Source organism: Struthio camelus, chromosome 8 (genome assembly GCF_040807025.1).
Source record: "Struthio camelus isolate bStrCam1 chromosome 8, bStrCam1.hap1, whole genome shotgun sequence".
In the NCBI taxonomy this organism is placed as follows: Eukaryota; Metazoa; Chordata; class Aves; order Struthioniformes; family Struthionidae; genus Struthio; species Struthio camelus.
The window spans coordinates 16,907,080-16,926,656 of record NC_090949.1 but is presented as its reverse complement, the minus strand read 5'-3'; the positions used below and the strand labels follow the sequence as shown (position 1 = coordinate 16,926,656).

At 38.0% G+C, this 19,577-nt stretch overlaps 1 protein-coding gene across 13 annotated transcripts in view; it reads right to left on the bottom strand.

The window, feature by feature from the left end:
- DPYD (dihydropyrimidine dehydrogenase) overlaps window positions 1-19,577 on the bottom strand; it is a 386,630-nt gene that overhangs the window by 354,272 nt on the left and 12,781 nt on the right. For all 13 annotated transcript variants that reach the window (XM_068952361.1, XM_068952354.1, XM_068952355.1 and 10 more), the window contains exon 2: window positions 10,161-10,271. In XM_068952361.1, the coding sequence (XP_068808462.1) occupies window positions 10,161-10,271 (111 nt within the window). The remainder of the gene's footprint in view (window positions 1-10,160; window positions 10,272-19,577) is intronic.

Genomic DNA, 19,577 nt, shown 5'->3' with positions numbered 1-19,577 from the left:
GCTCAGAGGGTTGTGGTCAGTGGTGCAGAGTCAAGTTGGAGGCCTGTGGCTAGTGGTGTCCCCCAGGGGTCAGTCCTGGGTCCAGTCTTGTTCAATATATTCATCAGTGACCTGGAGGAAGGGACAGAGTGCACCCTCAGCAAGTTTGCTGACAATACAAAAATGGGAAAAGTGGATGACACACCAGAAGGCTGTGCTGCCATTCAGAGGGACCTGGACAGGCTGGAGAGATGGGCAGAAAGGAACCTCAGGAAGTTCAACAAAGGCAAGCACAAGGTCCTGCACCTGGGGAGAAATAATCCCATGCAGCAGTACAGGCTGGGGGCTGACCTGCTGGAGAGCAGCTCTGCCGAGAAGGACCTGGGAGTCCTGGTGGACAACAAGTTGACCATGAATCAGCAATGTGCCCTAGTGGCCAAGAAGGCCAATGGTATCCTGAGGTGTCTTAGGAAGAATGTTGCCAGCAGGTTGAGGGAGGTGATCCTGCCCCTCTCCTCAGCCCTGGTGAGGCCTCACCTGGAGTACTGTGTCCAGTTCCAGGTTCCCCAGTACAAGAGAGACATGGCACTACTAGAGAGAGTCCAGCAGAGAGTTACAAAGATGATTAAGGGACTGGAGCATCTCTCCTCTGAAGAAAGGCTGGGAGAGCCGGGCCTGTTTAGCCTGGAGAAGACTGAGAGGTTATCTCATCAATGTGTACAAGTATCTGAAGGGGGAGTGTCAAGAGGATGAGGCCAGTCTCTCCTCAGTGGTGCCCAGCGACAGGACAAGAGGCAACGGGCACAAACTAAAACACAAGCATTTCCATCTGAACGTGAGGAAAAACTACTTTCCCGTGAGGGTGACAGAGCATTGGAACACGTTGCCCAGAGAGGCTGAGGAGTCTCCTTCGCTGGAGATATTCAAAACCCATCTGGACACGATCCTGGGCAATGTGCCCCAGGTGACCCTGCTTGACCAGCGGGGTTAGCCTAGATCTCCAGAGGTCCCTTCCAACCTCAACCATTCTGCAAGTCTAGATTGGAAATCACAGAATTACAATCTCCTGAAAAATGGTTTAAAGCACATCAGCAAAACAAAGAAATTATAAACAAAGATTTACTCAGAAGGATACTCCAGCCTCACTTTGGAGACATTAGCAGTCAAAAACTTTGTAAGTAGAACAGAACTTAAGTTCTGTTCTTTTCTTCTTTGTAAGAAGAAAAAAGTTTAAGGTGGGAATGCTGATAGTTACATACAGATACACAGCTGGGCAATGACAGACAGCGCACCCAAAACACTGACTGATAGCTCCTGTGGTAGGAATAGAGGAAAAAAGCAGAGAGAAATGATTTGATAAAAGCAAAAGCTGCCAGTGTCCTAGCTAAGTGAGAAGAAACTGAGCAATCTACTCTTCATTGAGCTGGGCCTTTGGGAAATAAATCTGGGATGGGCTAGTCAAGTCCTCCAACTTCATTCACAAAATTACAGAATGAGGAACATGGGAATCCTGAATAACAAGCCTTCAGAGAGAACAGAAGCCTCTGCAGAACCCTTACGGAAAAGGATGGTCTCTAAGTGGAGAGCAACAGGACAAAAAGGAGAACAAACCAAGACCAGCTCATGACACTTTTCCACTGACAGCCAAGACCACCTACTGAACAGCCCCCAGATTCTGACCACATTTCAAATTTTGGTCAGAGACTGATAAGACTGAGAGGTCTCTGTACAACCTTCTAACCTACACCCTATTAAGGAAGGGTGTACAACCTTCTAACCTACACCCTAACCTCTGTACAACCTTCTAACCTACACCCTATTAAGGAACAACAACAATGCATGCAAAGTTAATCCATCCCTAGTGTAGAATCAAAGGTAGAGGGAGGTGGAGCAGGAAAATACCCAGCTATGATAGTTGATTTTGCTACAAGATACCCAAAAACAATCACCTCATATCACATGGAGACTGAAAAAACAGCAAAAATACAAATCTCCATATTCAACAGGCTGCCTTTCACACAGGAAATATTATCAGATAGAGAACAAAAATTTCATGGTTTGTTTCAAAATTTAGCAAAATTATATGGAGTTCAGTAGCTGACAACTATGCTCCAAAATCCAGAAAGAGAAAATTTAAGTGAAAGGTTTAGTGGAACTTTGTCATATCGCATGTTTATATAACTAAAACTTGGGTTTGTCCCAATTGATCACCATAATGGACAAAATGCTGGAAGCCAATTTTGCCTCATTGGCAATTCTTGCCAAGTCAGCAGTGGGTTTGAAAGAACAAATCACTGCATTTGCAGCAATGCTCAATTTGTAATTTAAGATCTATATGACAGATTTGATGCAGGAAAATGGCAAAGCACAGTGAAACTACTCCAAGAATTATGGAGGCTTTATAGAAACATCCAGAAGCGTTGTCCAAAAGTACAGTCTATGCCTGAGTAACAACTGTTACCCAGTACACAGTAGAAGTCCAGACGCTTTAGTAGAAGTAGCCAAGCAGGCATCTTGCACAAACATCAGGTTTATAAATTTAAGGAAGCTCCTGGTAGGATAAAATGAGTAGAAATTTGTCAAGAGACTTGATAAGGAAAAACTCAGTAGAAGGGTCATGGTCTAAGGGCTTGCTTCCTGCTTTGAAAGCTGGTTAAGTACTCCAATTTCTTTTTTTTTTTTTTTAAATATGAGAGCAAGAGCACATGAGCAAGTGCATGAGAGAATGAACCTATGTGAATTTAGTTTACATCTATATGTGTATATATAGTTATAAAGCATGTTTTTTGTACTTTCTCCTGCCACATGAACTGTTTCATTAACAGCAGAAATCGGCTTATTTCCTCAGTGTCATGACTGAGGAAGTGACACAGTGATGCAACTTTGGTCAGCAAACCACACTGCGTTACATTTTTCAAGGAACTATCCTAAACAGAAGTACTTGCAGTGTCCATCACTGTGTAAATACTTGTCTAGTGGAGGTGGGAATTTTTTCTATCAATCATATTGGAAAAGTCTGGGAGAGAGAGGTTCCAGTGACAAGCACCAACCCAAGTATCTTCAGCAAGAAGCACAGTGACCCACAGTCTCTCCTCCTGTCACAGGTCCACAGGACAGTTGCAGTCTTAAGGGAATTCAGCTGCCAACATTTAACAACAGCAAACCACCACCACCCACACTTTTTCCATCCCCAGCCTGTTACAGGTCCTTGCTTCAAAGCGCATAGATGCTAGAGTTTTTCAAATAGAACACTGTCAGAATTGGTTAAAAGGTCAAAATCAAGCTTTTCTGCTAGCCTTGTTCATGCACACTTGAATCATATTAGAGTAATTTTCAACATGAATAAAAATATTACTGGACTGGTACTTGAAAAGTTTTAGCCCAAATACATGGTGAAGTTGCAGATAAACTACGAAGAGAGTCTTGTAATGAACCTTGCAGTACCACTCAATAGGCAACAATGCTACCAGCCCTGCTTCAAATATGGCATTCAGTAAGCTACTGTTTCCTTCAGACTAAAATTGGCCTCTCAGTTCCTTTCAGTTCTTGTAAGCAGATGTCTTCCAGGACTTAGACAATATAAATAAATCCGAAGTGAGTAATTACTGGCAGGCTAACAAGGGTGCAGGATTCTCCAAGAGACAATATTCAAGCACTTAAAAACGCTCAACCTGAAACTCATGATCATTTTAACAGACTTCTAAAGAGAAGGGAAATGACGCTTTCACTATATGAGAAGCAAGTCCAGAAGAGGAGAGAAAAAAAACAGAGGAGTATTTCAGGTTCCAGCATAGGTAAAGGTTAACAAAAAAAGAAAAAAACTGGGGGGGGGGAGTGACACTCAGCCTTCTTGCTTTTATTTTATTTTCCAGTGTACCAACACAAGAACGTGGCACCTTTATCTCCAGCCAGTAACTACAGGAAAATGCATTTATAGAAATCCACATCTAGAAGAGTGCAAAACTAAGCAGGTACAGGAAAGAAACTGAAAGTTAAGGAAGACTGCTTCTGGTTCTGTCTGTATCCTCTGATTTGGTCAGCTCTAATGAAGGAGAATGAGTTGATCAGACTTACCTGCAATGTGGCATTTGCAACAGATGAGCATTTTGCATATTGGCTTGTATGTATATACAAAATAAAACAATTGCAGGTTTGAGCCACTTCAATTTGGAAAGTGGGGAAAATCAGAAATACACTTGGAACTAAAAATCTGAGCTCTGCTCTATAAGAACGGGAATCATCCAACATCAAACCTGAAGCATATCAAGAGAGGAAATTTAGAGGTCAGAGGTGGCTTTGCACAGCACTCAGGGAGAGCCGCAAAGAAGGAAGCTTTTGTAGATGGCAAAAAAGGCTTGGAACTGTTTGCATTAGCTAATATTTACAATTTGATATACAGAAAATGTCTATAAAAGCATTAATCTGAAACAGTCCTGCAAGTTAGTAGCTATTGAGACATTCACATGAAAATAAAATAGAAAATTCAAGTATTATAATATGCATTTCTTAGAACAGTCAATAAGTAATATCATATATAAACATGTAAGCCACTAATTCAGTAAAATGGTAAAATTCATTATAAATGCCAGCATATGGTATCAATACAAGATAATGCACAGTAATTAGTTAATCTAAAAAATGCATGAGTAGGAATTTGACTGCTAAATGATTAAACTGGTACATTTTAAAACCTGCATTAATAATTAATTATTGACACTTTGAGAAAAGAGAAAAATCTCTTGATGTTACTTCTCTGCTCTTTCAGATACTCAAAGTAATCCATGTATTATTCATAGGAATAGTTTGTGCATATACAGTCAACCACTAGTTAAATAAAAGAATCATTCTCAAATTCCCTAATCACCTCAGTAGATCCTAATGCAATATTTTCCACATTTGGGAATCAGAGCATTTTATTTAAGAAATCAGTCCGGCCATGATGAATACAGTGCAGCCTGAGCAGACATCAGTTCACAGAATCAGATGTCAAAGTGCTCCCTCTAATGTCCCTTAATCATCACACCAATTAGCGGTTGAATAGTGATGTGATTAAAAAGACTGCTGCTATCCTATACCTATTCAGACTAGTAGAACTCTACATATGTTCTACCAATTAATGTTTGAATAGAGCAGCGATTAGAGAGACATCTGCCATTGTATATCCATTCAGAAGAGAGCTAAACTTGCATATTCATATGCAATGAAGACAAAAATAAATATTTTGTAAAGGTAAACTATACATTTAGATTATGAAGATAATTGAGTTGATTTCCTTTAATGAGTGTTCTCTATTTTGCAACATTTGGGATGATTTTTACTTATAAATATATAATCTTTCATCAATATGTTTCTAGAAATGGTCAAATTATTCACTGAAAAAGCATTTATTCATTAGGCTTTCTGATTTCAGGCTTTGGGTGAACTGGGTTTCATGTTTATTTGCTTGCAAGTTGTATAATTTCTGCTTCAATCCAGTTACTTGTGAACTCTAACTTGATTACTCTGCAACTGATGGGGCACAAAAATCATGTGGTATTTTTCCATCTATTTGACCAGATGACAATCCTTAAAAGAACAATCTGATTATAGCTGAAAAAGCATATTTCTTACAGGTTTCCGTAGGTAAATATGGACATTTGTATAAAAACAGGTCATTACAAACTTTTCTGTTAATAAGAATTCCTTTTTACAGATGTTCACGCACAGCATTTACAGCAACAGAGATGGTATCACAGTGAAAAGCAGTCCGAAGCTTTAGCAAATGCTCATTATTACTGTTTTAAGAGAGGAAACCTTGCTCTCTGAATTTAAAGAGCAACAGTCTGTTGTATCTTACAGTAAATTGCACGCCTTGCTCTCCACCATTAGCACAGAACAATCTGGTAGTCATACCTTAAAGTTCTACAGAAAAAGATAAGATGAAGAATTTGGTTCTCCAATGGCTGAAAAGAACTATAGAACAATTAAAGAATCTTGTCCAAAAGTAATGCCCCTGCAAGAAACAGCTCAAAAATTATTTTGTTCAAGGAAGAGGCCAGTATTGCACAATGCTGATCAGGCTTAGCAAATGTAAGGACAAAGAACAATGCTACTACTGCCAGAAAATCAATACTGTTACAGGCGATGGCAATTAACTACAAACCAATTTAAGCCCTATTTCCTCTTTGCCTTTCTTGTCTTGTTGAAATACTTCCAACTCTTCCATCTGGAGCAACTTCTACTGTTATTTAAGGGCAGAAACTGAAAAAAGTCTGAATCTACAGGTGAGTTTGCATCATCTTTTCATCCACTCTTGGTAGGTGCTTCCAGCATTTCTTTAGCAAAAAAGGCTGGAATACAGTATCCCAAATTCTGCAGTGACTAGTGAATTTATAAAAAGCTGACAGAATTGGAACCCAACGCCACAAGCCTGCACCTATACACGTAAAAGCAGAACTTAGGCAATAACACCTAGAAATGCTATCCATAGGCAAGCACTTTACTACGCCAGGAACAATGCAAACACACACAATGCCCCAAAATTCATGATTTAAAGGTGAACAAGCAAAAAATAAATAGTACAGAGAGACAAAGTATAGAGAATATAAAGTACAGAGAGATGGCTACCAAAGCAAAACATACATATACATATGTATTTGTGTGTGATGTCACTACTCAAAATGAGAAAACTTTATATCAAAAAATAAATCAAACATCTAAAACAATTCTGATTACCTAGGAAAACCCTGAAAATGAGCAGAGTCCTTGCAGCATCCACAGTTCATTCTTTTGCTTAGGTTCTTTCTGTAAATTGACACATAATGGCAAAAATTTTGCCTCTTCTAAGATCCACTATTACTGTGGAAACAGAAAAGCTCTGAGATGGCTATCTTTAATTTCTCATGACCAACAGGAACACTTATTTCCCCCCACATGCTGGTGTAATCTGTTGACACTACCCGTCAGCATGACTCAGGCGTTATCATCCGAGCAGTAAGGCTTAGCTTTAGCCCTGTTACCCAGGATGACTCAGCAATGAGGAGTTTACACACCCTAATCTAAATCAGAATTTCAGTTTCTAAAGGAAAGCTGACTGATCTTGCATCTACTGCTATAAATTGATTTTAGACCAAAATCTGGTTGCTAACACAGAAAAATAATAATTCTTATTATTAGGCATAATTGAACCTTCCCTTAGGAGAAGGCTTTTCCAGTGCTGAGGAAAGGTATTGACACTTAGTTTCTACTTTAGAACTCATTTAATAGGCAACCACAAGTGCCTCCGAGAAGGCTAGGAGTTAAAATTTCACTTGTGTAATTATTCTGAGGAAATATGTAAGTCTGCCATCTGGAAGTATATTAGACATTACAAAGTCACTGTGTGTATGCCTCAGCAGATGCAGCTTTTGTTCAGAGTTTGGAGGGCTGTTAATTTAATTAGTTTTGTATTTTCATACTCCCACCCTCCCTCCAACAGTAATTCTACACAGGCATCAGTACAGCTTCAAAAGAACCTAGAGCTAGAAGCCAAATGCAGACCTTAAGAAAATGCAAGCATGTGTACTTCCTGTGGACTCCAAATAAAGTTTGACCTGTTCATAAATAGGCCTAAATACTACTGCCAATGGCTTTTTAGACCATGACTCAAAAATACACTCAACATAATGTTTTCCTGAATTAGCTTCTTTAATTTAAGGCAGCTAGGAAAGGATCTTATCATTTTCCTTGTTTACTGCAACTTCTTATCAATGGTGATCTGGAAAACAAAAAAAGCCTTACTTTCTGCTAGCATCCTTTATGGGACACCAGACAAATGTTTAGGTTTAATTATTTTGGTTCTGTAGAGTTTTTCTGCTGGAAGAATAAACTGGGTACTAAATCTTGCACTGTAAAATCAATTACACATTTCTCAATAAAGAAAAATGTTTGATAGTCCTAAAAATTAGGACCGTTACTGGCTTAAAAGTATTGACTGCCCCTTCACAGTTTATTCCAGCATTTTACATTTTTTATCATTACTTGCATACTAAGTAACATGACATTTCTACCAGACAATTCACAACATACAGTGCAAGAGCCACCTGTGATCAAGCACTGCACATATACAGATATGCATATTCTGATTACCTCTAATCTTATACAGATATGCATATTCTGATTACCTCTGATCTTCAAAACTGTAAGGTGTATGGTGCAAGACACGTGCAGACCTTTGTCAGTGCAAGGTCCTAACTCCACAGATCTCCAAGACCGTGCTGTTGATTAGGTTGTAAATCTATGCAAAGGCATCAGCATGCAACATTCGATGACATTCAGAATCTTTTTGCAAATGAAAATTCAGCCAAGGAGTACAAACTAGCAACAAACCTGAAACCAGAGCTGTTTGCACAGCCCAGAAGTTCAGGCTTTGAGGCCCCAAGAGCTTTTGAGACACAATGAGGTATACCAGACTAAGAGGAAGAAAGTGGGAGGAGAGAGTTTCTAGAAAGTCAAGCGCTTTCATGATTAACAACAAAATCCTGAAATAGCAGACATTTTATGTATGAATAAATTGAATACGAAAATCAAACAAGGAAATGGCTGATACGGCCGAAAGCTTACAGATAACTAAGAGTGATCTTAAAGGCTACCAGCTTTATAAAGTGGTGTGTGTGTACATGTGTAATATCCACTAGCAGGGTATATAAGTGTATATATGCCACAGTTTGAGCTAACCAGAATAATTTCTGTTGGAATATCTGATGAGGATACTACACGTGGGCATCTGCCTGCCCTGTTGCAGGGATACCCGAACTTCTATCACAAAGTTTCTGAAACACATGAGTTTACAGCTCAGAACTGATTTCAGGTCACCTGAAAAGATAAGGCTGTAAATCACAGCTGTCCAGGAGCCGCTGCCTGAGCAGCTCAACTATCTGTGCAGCAGGAACAGACAGCTGTGGGCAATAACTGTATCACACATCCCAAAACAATCATCTCTGTTCACAAACTGAAGCCTTGCATCTATGCTACTTTCCAATTAATACAGCATTATATAACTTGATAAACAAAATAAGCAAACAAACATTGGCTAGGGTTTGATAAGATAGGCCTTCTTTTAATGTTAGAAAATCAGAAAATATATTAGAGTAAGTCTGAAATACTGAGGATACCCTGGGTCGCTCCTCCCAGCAGTTAATGCTGGTGGTGTGTTATGTCTTCACAGAAAGGAGAAACTGGATTCCTTTGATTTTGAGAAACTGAGAAACTTTGGGTTTTTTGTTTTTTTTTTTTTTAAATAAGTCAGTGTCAACTATGAAACTTTTATTTTCCTACTTAGCAGCAGTCTTTTGCTAACACTATGAAAAGATATCGTAACATTATACCCAAGAGGGAAATAGTTTACAGAGATGAAGTAGTACCCTATCTGAAAGTCCTCCGAGTTTAGAGGATTACGCAGCAGAATTTGTAGGAAGACAGCAGACATATACTACAGGCTTTCTAATCAGCTGAAAGATCAAAGAGACAACAAATTCTGATAGGATTAGTCAAATATCGCACTGAGATCAGGAACCTAAATACCTAGAGAGAAAAAGATAGCTAACAGCAGGAACACTGAAAAAATTAGCCAGTTTATGAAGAAAATATTTATTCTAAAAAAACTTATTCCCTGAAAAATATAATGCATAAAATCTAAGATCTGGAGTTAGATTCTAATCTCAGATATATGTGTATATCTTTATATGTATAATGGGTTCCCCTATTTCTGTACTGAAATAATAGTACCTTTAAATGTCTCAGGAAGGACTGTGAAACATTACTCAGAGTTACTCTTGGAAAACAGGAACAAAAGGAGCAATTAATTGGTCCAAAACACTTCAGGAAACAGATGAGGTAGCTGATGCCCTCTACCTAGCGAGAACGGCTTGCTCCACAAGCTGGCTATGAGGCTTAAGACTGATCAGCCACTATAACAAAAGGGGAAACAGTTGCATCAAAGACCCACCAAATCACCAAAAGGTAGAAGGCATGGCATGAACAGGTTCTGAAGTAGTGCAGGTTACCCATGACAAAGCACTTTTATATCCACAGAAACAGAACTATGAGCCAAATTTGGCCACTTAACAACACAGGAAACGCAAATCTAAATTGCTTATACAACTGAAATGTCAACCTTAATGATTTATTGCATGTTCCAGATACAATAGTAAGTGTGTACTTACTGAACAGCTTTTATCAGAATTCCTTTTCCACTGCTTCTTGACTTGTTTCTTTGCTGCAGTTGAATGAAGGGTTGCATGAGTCTGCGTTCGGGGATTTAAAGCCAGAATGTTCTGCAGAAGGAACAGAACATTAAAATATAAACAGAGAGTTCCAAAACATGATAAGTTCAAAGTTTCTTAAACCATCACACCACCCTCAGACTTATTTACAGAACTAAGCAAAAATAAATGACTCAGTACTATAGACTAAATTCGTATGAATTTAGTCAGATGTGTTATGCACACCATTTAACTTTTGAACCTTTAAAGGCACTTCTAGGACTGCTAGAGGACATTGTGATATCTAGTGGCCAGTCCTGTCTCCCTGATAATGGTTTCCATTCCTGGATATTTATTAGATACAGTATATGAAAACATGTAATTCTATTTCATTACATTGCTTTACTTTACAAGTTTTATTTGCAGCAAAGAAGTAAAAAGATTTTAAAACAGCAGGGTTAGGTATGGCTGCTTCATCATTTCAGTATAAATTCCAATTTCCTCTTCACAGGGCAGGTTTCTACACCTAGTGAACTGGTGAGTTAACTTCACTGTGAAGTAATTTTATTTCTCTTATCATGCTTTTATTTGCAAGGACGTAAACAATGTTTGGAATATAGCAATACTTTTAACCAGCAGTGACAGGCTGAAGACACAGGCAGGATGAAGTCTAATCTTTTTCATTAGACTAGCATAACATGGAAAAAAATAGGCCTTTTGGAACACAAGCTCTTCTTCAAAGTGACAGGTTTCTAGCACCAAAACTGAGCCCATTAAGTCCGGGGGTCCATGTGAATGGTACGCAACTGCCAGATCAGACTCACGTCTCTGCTAGAGACCCAAAACAGCAATACAATTAATTGTAGCTCCTGGAATTGGATTTGCAAGTCTTCCTTTTAACGTCTTGACTTTAGCACTGTACTTCTCCATTGTAGTGAAAGGGGTGTGCTTATACTGTTACTACATATGTCAAAGATGCGCGAGACTGACTTACAGAGATATGGAGACTGAAAATGATGAATACGATGGGGTTACAAATATGTCAGGATGTTTCCTTATTTCAAAAGTCTGCTCAAGTGGGTGATAAAGTAGTCTGCTCTATATACAAAGATTTTTTTCTGCAGAGATGGTTATGGAGACTTTAATGCAAAGGGTTCATGTGCTAGTTAACTATTTAATGCTTACTCAAGACTAATCAGTAATTCATTCCTCCCACAAAGCACAAGGGAAATCTCACCTACTTGAAAACTCTACCTGCAAATAAATAAATAGAAACATAATCCAATATAGTAATTTCCATCTTGTCGGAAGCACCGAGACGCAAAAAACACAGGGTACAATATTCAAACAGACTTAGATGATTTAGCAGCCTTCCCACTATTACACCCTCTGGACCATAGCGAAGGTCAATCAGATGCGCCCCAACAATTCCAACAGTAAAAGCCCCATTCTGTTTTTGGATGCTCCTCAGCTGAGGACCGCAGGCAAGATGTGGCAGCCGACTGCATTCAGTGGTGGTTTATGCTAAATTGTTTCATTCTTAATTAAAATAGAACAGGGTCACTCACATAAGGGATGTCATTTACAGCATCTCAGTTACCACCCTAATTTCTCAAGCTGAGTTCTCAAACTCACTTGTCAGAGCATCTCACTTGCTGTTGACAGGCTACTGAGCGCCCAAAACACTTGTGCAAACTGGACATTAGCTCCTGAAGCACAGGACTTTAGTAAAATTCTGCCCATCTTTCCTAATTGCTTAACACAGTACTCTTGGCCGTGAATATTATAATTATTTTAGTAAGCTCTGAAATGAATTGCAAATTTCTAGTAATAAACTGTAACAGATGTACTCCACTGGGTACAGCACCAGTTGGTTTAAAACTTGGAACAAATGCTGGGGTAAACCAACAACGGAAGAATCCCCATATGTTTACTCCTGTTGGAATTCTGCACTAGTAGGATGGCTCCAAACGCAACAGTTGCGGAAATCCAAAAGGATTACACAGTGCAGTACGTCCTAGAATTAAATCTGAAATAAAACTGGCATAGAATACGGTGAATCCCACATACAATTAAAAAATTGATGATGTTACTACCACCTAAATAACATTGCATATATCTAAATCGTGGATGGCTGATCTTGGTGGCTGTTCTAGCTAGAGTGATCTCTGGCATTCAAAAGATCCTGAAGTTAAATGTATAAATGGGAAAGTAATATAAATGCTTTTGGATCTGTTCAAATATCAGAAAGGAAAACTAGTAAGGAGAGGGGCTTTCTTCCTATTCACTTTGGTTGCCTGCTTAGTTTTCTGCAGCTTATGGCTAGTCAGACATTTAATAAATCTAATATATAAATTCAGCTGGGTCAGCCAATAAGCAGAAAATTACTGGGAAAAAAGTTCTGTAGGACCTGTTGCAACTAACAGTTACTATGTGTCTCCAACTAAAGGAAAATAAACCACCTTGGATTTGCAAAAAAGGAATCCCGAGATCCCTGATCCCTCGCAAACACCCAGGCCATCTGACCCAGGAACAGCTGATCAGTAAGGATAATTATTTGGGCAACTGCAATCTGGGCTGTACAGATCTCACTTCTGCTACATAAATTCTCAGCCTTGCCACACAAGCTACTGTTTGATCTCTCTAGATGGTGAAAGGGTGATACCCAAGCTCCCCAATAGGGGTAAGGGGGGTACACAATACATCCCTTTCTAGAGTATTGTGAAGTTACGACTTCACATTAAGATGCTATTTGAATAGCGATGGAGAACCTATCAATTATATATTTAGTGTTTACATAAATGGTCATATTTGTTACAGTAAAAAAACAAGTCAGGGATAATTCCATACAGCTTATGGTTGCAAAGCAGAATATAATACTCTATTTTTGCAGAATGTAATACTCTTTTTACTCTATTTAGGTACTATGGAGAAAGAAATAAGGCTACAAGAAACACCATATAGTAGCATAAGATTAACATGAGCAAATAGCAAAGAAAATTCAGTCTCTGTTGTGTACACACATTTTTGTCACAGCTGCACAACATGCATAGTAGAGCTAAACTTACAGCTCTGCACAACAACAATTATGGGCACCAAAGTATTATACATTCTTTAATTATTTCCATGGATTGATTTGAAAGCTTTGCTTTGGGCAAGAAGCCAAACGGTCTATCTCTACAGAATATAACTCAATCTATATTGCACGACTCCCTTAAAAAAAACACTTCTTTAAAGAATTCCTTTAACAATAATCCATGACAATAATTTCTTTTATATCTTATGCAAAGTCATTCCTCTACAAGACAAAGATTATAACCTTAAAAATATTTAATAATGGTTTAATTCCTAATACATCCTTTTCTAGAACAGAACGTATTCATTATGAATAATATATATTGATTTAGGTTGCAAATTTCTTAAACTGTTATAACCAACTCATATCTAATGTACATTGGGAATGAGTGACATGTGTAAGTGATGACTACATTTTTTAAATGCTGACAATTTTGGGATAAATAGTTATATTGATCTGTGCCAACATAGTTGCATAACTTTTGAGAATAAACTTGCCTTAAGCTATTCATTAGATGTTTATTGTATAGCTTCCCCTTTAAACACTATGATTAAGTAGCATATACACAAAAATTACTGGGGCTGATCTTCACTATCATCTATTAGTGAGATGGCTGTAAAAACTGTTAAAATAGCATGTTATATTACAGTGAGCAATTTATCAAGAACTTGATTCAGTCGTTCTCCAGAAGAGTAAGTGATTTAAAGGCAGTCCTCCAGGGCAGGACATGCTCTGCAGATAGGGGTCCTGTTTGTGATGTAGCGTTTTCCACGCAGCACAAAAAAAGGTTTTACGCTCGCTCTGTCGTAACGCAAAGTAAGCTTCTAGTATCGGGAACTCCATTAATTTCTTTTAAAATGTCACTCCCATTTTATTCCCATCTCATAAAACCATTCTTTTAGTTGAAATCATAAGTAGTGATTGCAACTGCATTTGATTTTTAATTGAATGCAAATTCAGCAAAATCAAATATAAAGCTATGAAAGCACTATGTTTATTAGGAACATTGTAATACCAGTGCGGGGCAGGCAGGAAATTTGTCTCCCAAGAGTATCATTCAGCAAGATAGAAAACAGGCAATGTTTTCCCACTCTTTCACAAAACTTCATGCCTGAAGAACAGGAAAAACGCCCTAAACAAAAGGGCAGGGATGGAGGAGCTCGAGAGCAAACCCTGTTTAAGCAGATAAGTTCACAGGTAACACAAGATGCTCTTAGTTTGGTCCGAATTTCTCAGCTGGAGAGGACCCATCAAGATCTGCCACGAGCAAGCACCTTGCATGTAACCAAAGGCAAAATCTCCCTTTTATAGTGTCATAGGAAGATATCCTGGTAATGACTGTAATACTGCTTTCTTTTTTCCTCTTGCTTTTATAATAGGTTCCAATCTTTTATAAAATGACACCACATCTGCTCGAGGCTTATATTTTTGTTACACCACTATGCTGCACTGTACTTTGTTTCCTTCATGTTGGCACTTCAGTGATAAAGATATCAGACAAGGCTCTTCCAACTTCCAAAACTCATAACCCATATTTTTAGCCCGCTCAAGGGGCCAAATATAGACAACGGTGTTAAGAAAAATAAAAAGTATAATTTACATCTTATATGGGACTGTAGTACTTTCAAAGCACTCTTAGAATAAGCCCTGCCAGTCTAGCATAGTCTTTGTAAAATATACAGAATTGCTCTCAATTTTGAAAGCTTTTCTTCAAAGTGCTAGGCTTTGAAAAGTCTTCAGAAATTTTTCAAAGTAACAACTTCAGCAAAACGTCTTGGTTACTTGGACTATAGCTCTTATTGAAAAGAGAAAATTTGGTTAATAATTCATATTTAAGATTAAACCCCATTTCTGGAAGAACTCCTGCTGAAACCAATGGCTTGCACCAGGAGTACTTAGTCCTTAATGGTCCTCACCTTTGCTTAATATTAGTAGTTCAAGGGTAGACTACAAACTACTGAAATGAAGACCCTAGAATCAGAGAAACCTTCTTCAGGCTCCATCACATGTTGCAATATTGAAATTGTTCATGCCTCTTGATAAGAAAAAGTAGCAATTTCTTCCTCCAGTGTTTCCCTAGCTTTTGGGAGGAAGTTTCTTATTAATAGTCCTAAAACCCCTGCTGAAGTTCAGCACAGATCAAAGTGCATACAGCTGCAACAAAGTTGCTGAAAAAGCAACTGGTGCCACATGTATCACAATTAGGAGCATAAAACGTGGTGCCATGTGTTACTCTGTCTGCTTGAGCGTACAGCACGCTTACCTAGCTCAGCCCATACAACACACAGGCTATATCCTGTTTTACTCAGATTGCTGCAGAGTATCCTTAGCTAAACTGCTTTATATATATTTTTAAATATATATAAATAAATTAAAATTCGAAAGTAGGCTAGGCATGCAAGGGAATGCACGTGGAGAGCAATTTAACCCACCCCATTCCATTAATCTACCCAATTTCCTTAAGTTGTAATCTCCCTCACAGCAAGCAACATTAAATGTATTGCAAGGTACATATGTTCACCAAATGAACATAATGAGAACATATTCATTTTTTTTTAAGAGTAATGAGCATATTAAACAATTAATTTCAGAGCTATGTAAGTGTTGATTCACTGAGAGAAACAAGTAGCTGAGGTTTTTGCCCTGATATTTGCTAGCATATCTGAATATGAAACTATTTTTTTTTTATGAAGTATTAGTCAAAGACCAAAAAACTCAAATTAGAAGTATTAGTTTGGGGCAGATTTGATGACCCAGAATAATGAGTATTGCTTAAAAAAATAGTTTCAGTTAAGAAAAAAAAGACAATTAAGGGATAAAGACTTTCTATGAATATCATTCTGAATTCTTTTGTTCATATTTTACCTTTCACTTCTACCGTTCCACTCAAAGCTGAATGAGGCAGCAACAGTTGCAGAGTGTGTTTCATCTCCCACATCAAATCCCTATCAAGTGGAAGTTTCACTACCAAATGAGCAAAATAAAAGTTGAGAAATTGTGAGTTGAGAAGATAATCAAGATTTCAGAAACTAACAGCTGGGGTGTCAGTTGTTCTAGAAGCAAGCTCCACATTCTTTTTCAGTAATCAAAGAATATGGGGAAGTGTTTCAAATTTCTCCATCATGCTATTATAAATGATAGAATATCTCATAAAATGATACCATGTCACATGTGTATTTCCTTACTGAAGATCTAAACTGATGAGGAAATCTTCAGGAACAATTTATATAATCCGGCTGACACTATCATAGGAACTCATCCAAAAAACTACATGCAGGAGAGAGGAACGTGTGCTTTCACAGCCGTCAGACCTGATTTAGTTGTGAGACTGACAAAGGCCAGAGAAAGTAAGATGAAATGTAAAATTACTAGCATTTGAGAAGCCGCCACAAACTACATGGGAAATAACGTAATCAATCTCCAGAGAATCCCAAATCCAGAATCAAAAATGATCCAAGACAGCATAGAAGCAATGACGGAAATCCTCAAACAATTATTTTTGCATACTGTGCATGTTTTCTGTTAGTACGGGAAATGGCTACATGTGGCAAGGGCTCAAGTTGACAGTGATCCTGTTTATATTAGGACTTATCACAGCGCAACAATTTGCAATCCTCTCTAATCTTTCTGAACATGGATAAGCTTCTCCCTCATGTGACCCTCTGTGTCAATGCTTGAGAATCAGTGATTTAAATGATTTTGGTGAATCAGTGTCTTCAAGGTCCAGAGAGCTAGAAGATGAGGCTCCACTTCTACAGATAAACAAGACAACCTTGGGGCTAGGAAACAGGCCAGAAAAGCAGCAGTGCTGGAGCCTCCTGACAGGCAGAGACCTAGTGAGTATACTGGTGGGGGGAGCTCAACCAGAGCTAGGAGGAGACCCAAATTTGACTCTCAAAATTTGTTTCTCCTCTCAGCCACACAGGCACAGAGTCTTAAAAAGAGCAAGTATCTGAAGGTCGATGGATTACCTTGTGGTAAGGACATTTCCGCTGTGCATTGACAGGTCACTGGTTTAGATAGCATTTAAGTATTAAGTTTTAATCCTTACATTTTAAAGTAGTTTTAGATTTCTCCATTTTGCCCCCATTTGCCTGTTTGTGATGCTGCTGCGCATACAATCAGAATAAACAATGTTCTGGTTTCTTGCATCTATTCCATAGCCTCTATTTAGTGAGTGTAAAACTTTTTTATCCTGTAATATCATCATAGCATATTGTTATCCTAGAGGTTTAGTCCTATATCTGTTATATCAGATATTCAGAAAGCAGCTTTTCCAAAATAGTCTTACCACCACAGAAGATTTTCATAGCCCTCCAATTTCCCCTGCATTATATAAATACTGTCCTAACAAGATGAGCAATTTTCAAAATCACTTCCATACAATTCTATTAAATTTTAGTTATGTCTACAATATTAACAAAACTGGGATGTACCTCATGCACTTTGTTATGCAAGCAAAGTTATTGCCTTACAGATTAACAAGGCAGCACAAGTGCACAACTCTAAGCATGATTTACCTAGTTTTGTTGATAAGTTGCTAACTGTTGGACTAAGAGCTTGATTTCTCTCTTGAAACTCAGCACTGCATTTATGCTAGGTATTACTGTAAATTCTAAAAGGTTTATTAAAATAGAGATTTTTTTAAAATGCTGTTTGCTTCCAATAGATAACACACGCTGTTCGCTACTAGAAGAGCTCTGGGTGGTAAACGTCTGTTGGAAATTGCACATGGCTGCCACCTTGCCATAACTAGTCTGCAAAGAAGTTCCTCGATCCTCACAGGGAAAACCAAAGCAAATACTTACCCTGTGTGCTTAACTTTAAGTAACCAAATAGTCTCCCAGCATCCAGTAACTTATTCATACGTTCAACATAAGCACGTATACAGCAGAAGCTCTACACAGCTTAGAGCAGCTCAAACTCCACTGCACCGTAAGCTGAAGTTCCCAGGTGCGAGGCTCCTCGCGGGACACCCTGCCCCGGGATGAGATCTCACTTTCACACTATAAGCAATACATTCCATCAAAAGCTCTTTGGGTTAGCGTACCAAATTCAGAGGAGACATAGCTGAGCACAGTTCTCATGGATTTACTCAAAGCTGAATCTGGCATTATGCATTCATTTTATCAACTAAGAAATGTTATTAAACTAATAACCATTAAAAACAGAAGGGTTTAAATTTTGGTGCAGTTGTACTTCAACACCTACATCTAACATTAATATATTTAATCTCTTTCAAACTGGATAGTCTTTAATTGTCCAACTGATTGGCTCAGCGTGAAAAGACAAAACAACTCTTATCACACAGCCTTAACTCTTAGTTTCTTGACTGCTGCTACTTTAAGTAAGTGTACAGACGCTCTCTACCATCTATGGAACCGAAAACAGGCGAATTTACCTTCTTCATTTTCCTGATAAAAATATCTTCCTTCAATACAAATCAAAACTTCAAGCTTCCAAAAAAATATGTAGGCTTATATTATAACAGCAGTTTTTTGGTTTCCTTCCTATCATGTTTATCTATGCCTCAATCACTTGCACATCAACTTGTACAACTGCTCTGTTACATGAGGAATACTAAGTAACATTTGTAATTGCTCGCTCATATGGACAGCCATTTCATGAATATCTCACTTGCAGTGAAAAGGATCATTATCAGATGCACATTTACATCTCGCTTCTATATTTCTGCAAGAGGACAGATGGATTGAAGAGAAAGCAAGTTTGGTTGCCTTTGAAAATAAACTCAGTGCCAAAAATCAAAAAATAGGTCATTGTATCCCAACAACTGAATCCTTTCGATTAAACCTGCACTTTCCTGAGATTATGGGTGTTTGCTTAACCAAAAAGCAAACTTGCCTTAGAGACATGTCAGGTAATGAAAAGTGAATGCTCTACTGACTTTTGATCACAGGAGAAAAATTAGCATTAAAGTTATTACTGCTTTAAGTTTAATCATTGGCAAAAATCAGCGGAACTAATTTTAGCTGAGCAAAGCAATGTTCTCAAAACTTTGTTAAAAGGTGATTTTCAAAGTCCAATAAATGAACTTGAAATGCCAGGATGACAGTGACAATACACACCAAGAGATCAAGTACTTTTAGCACTTGAAACACGTTATGCAATCCTTTGTATTTGTTCCAAGAACATGCCAACTATATCCCAATACTGAATTTCTAAATCTGTTGCAAGAAGCAACAAGTAAACTTACCTATATGATATGTGATTAATAAGCAAACTTGTACAAAAATTTCATGGCATCTGCTTAATAGAATGGAAAAATACAAAATTGATAACAA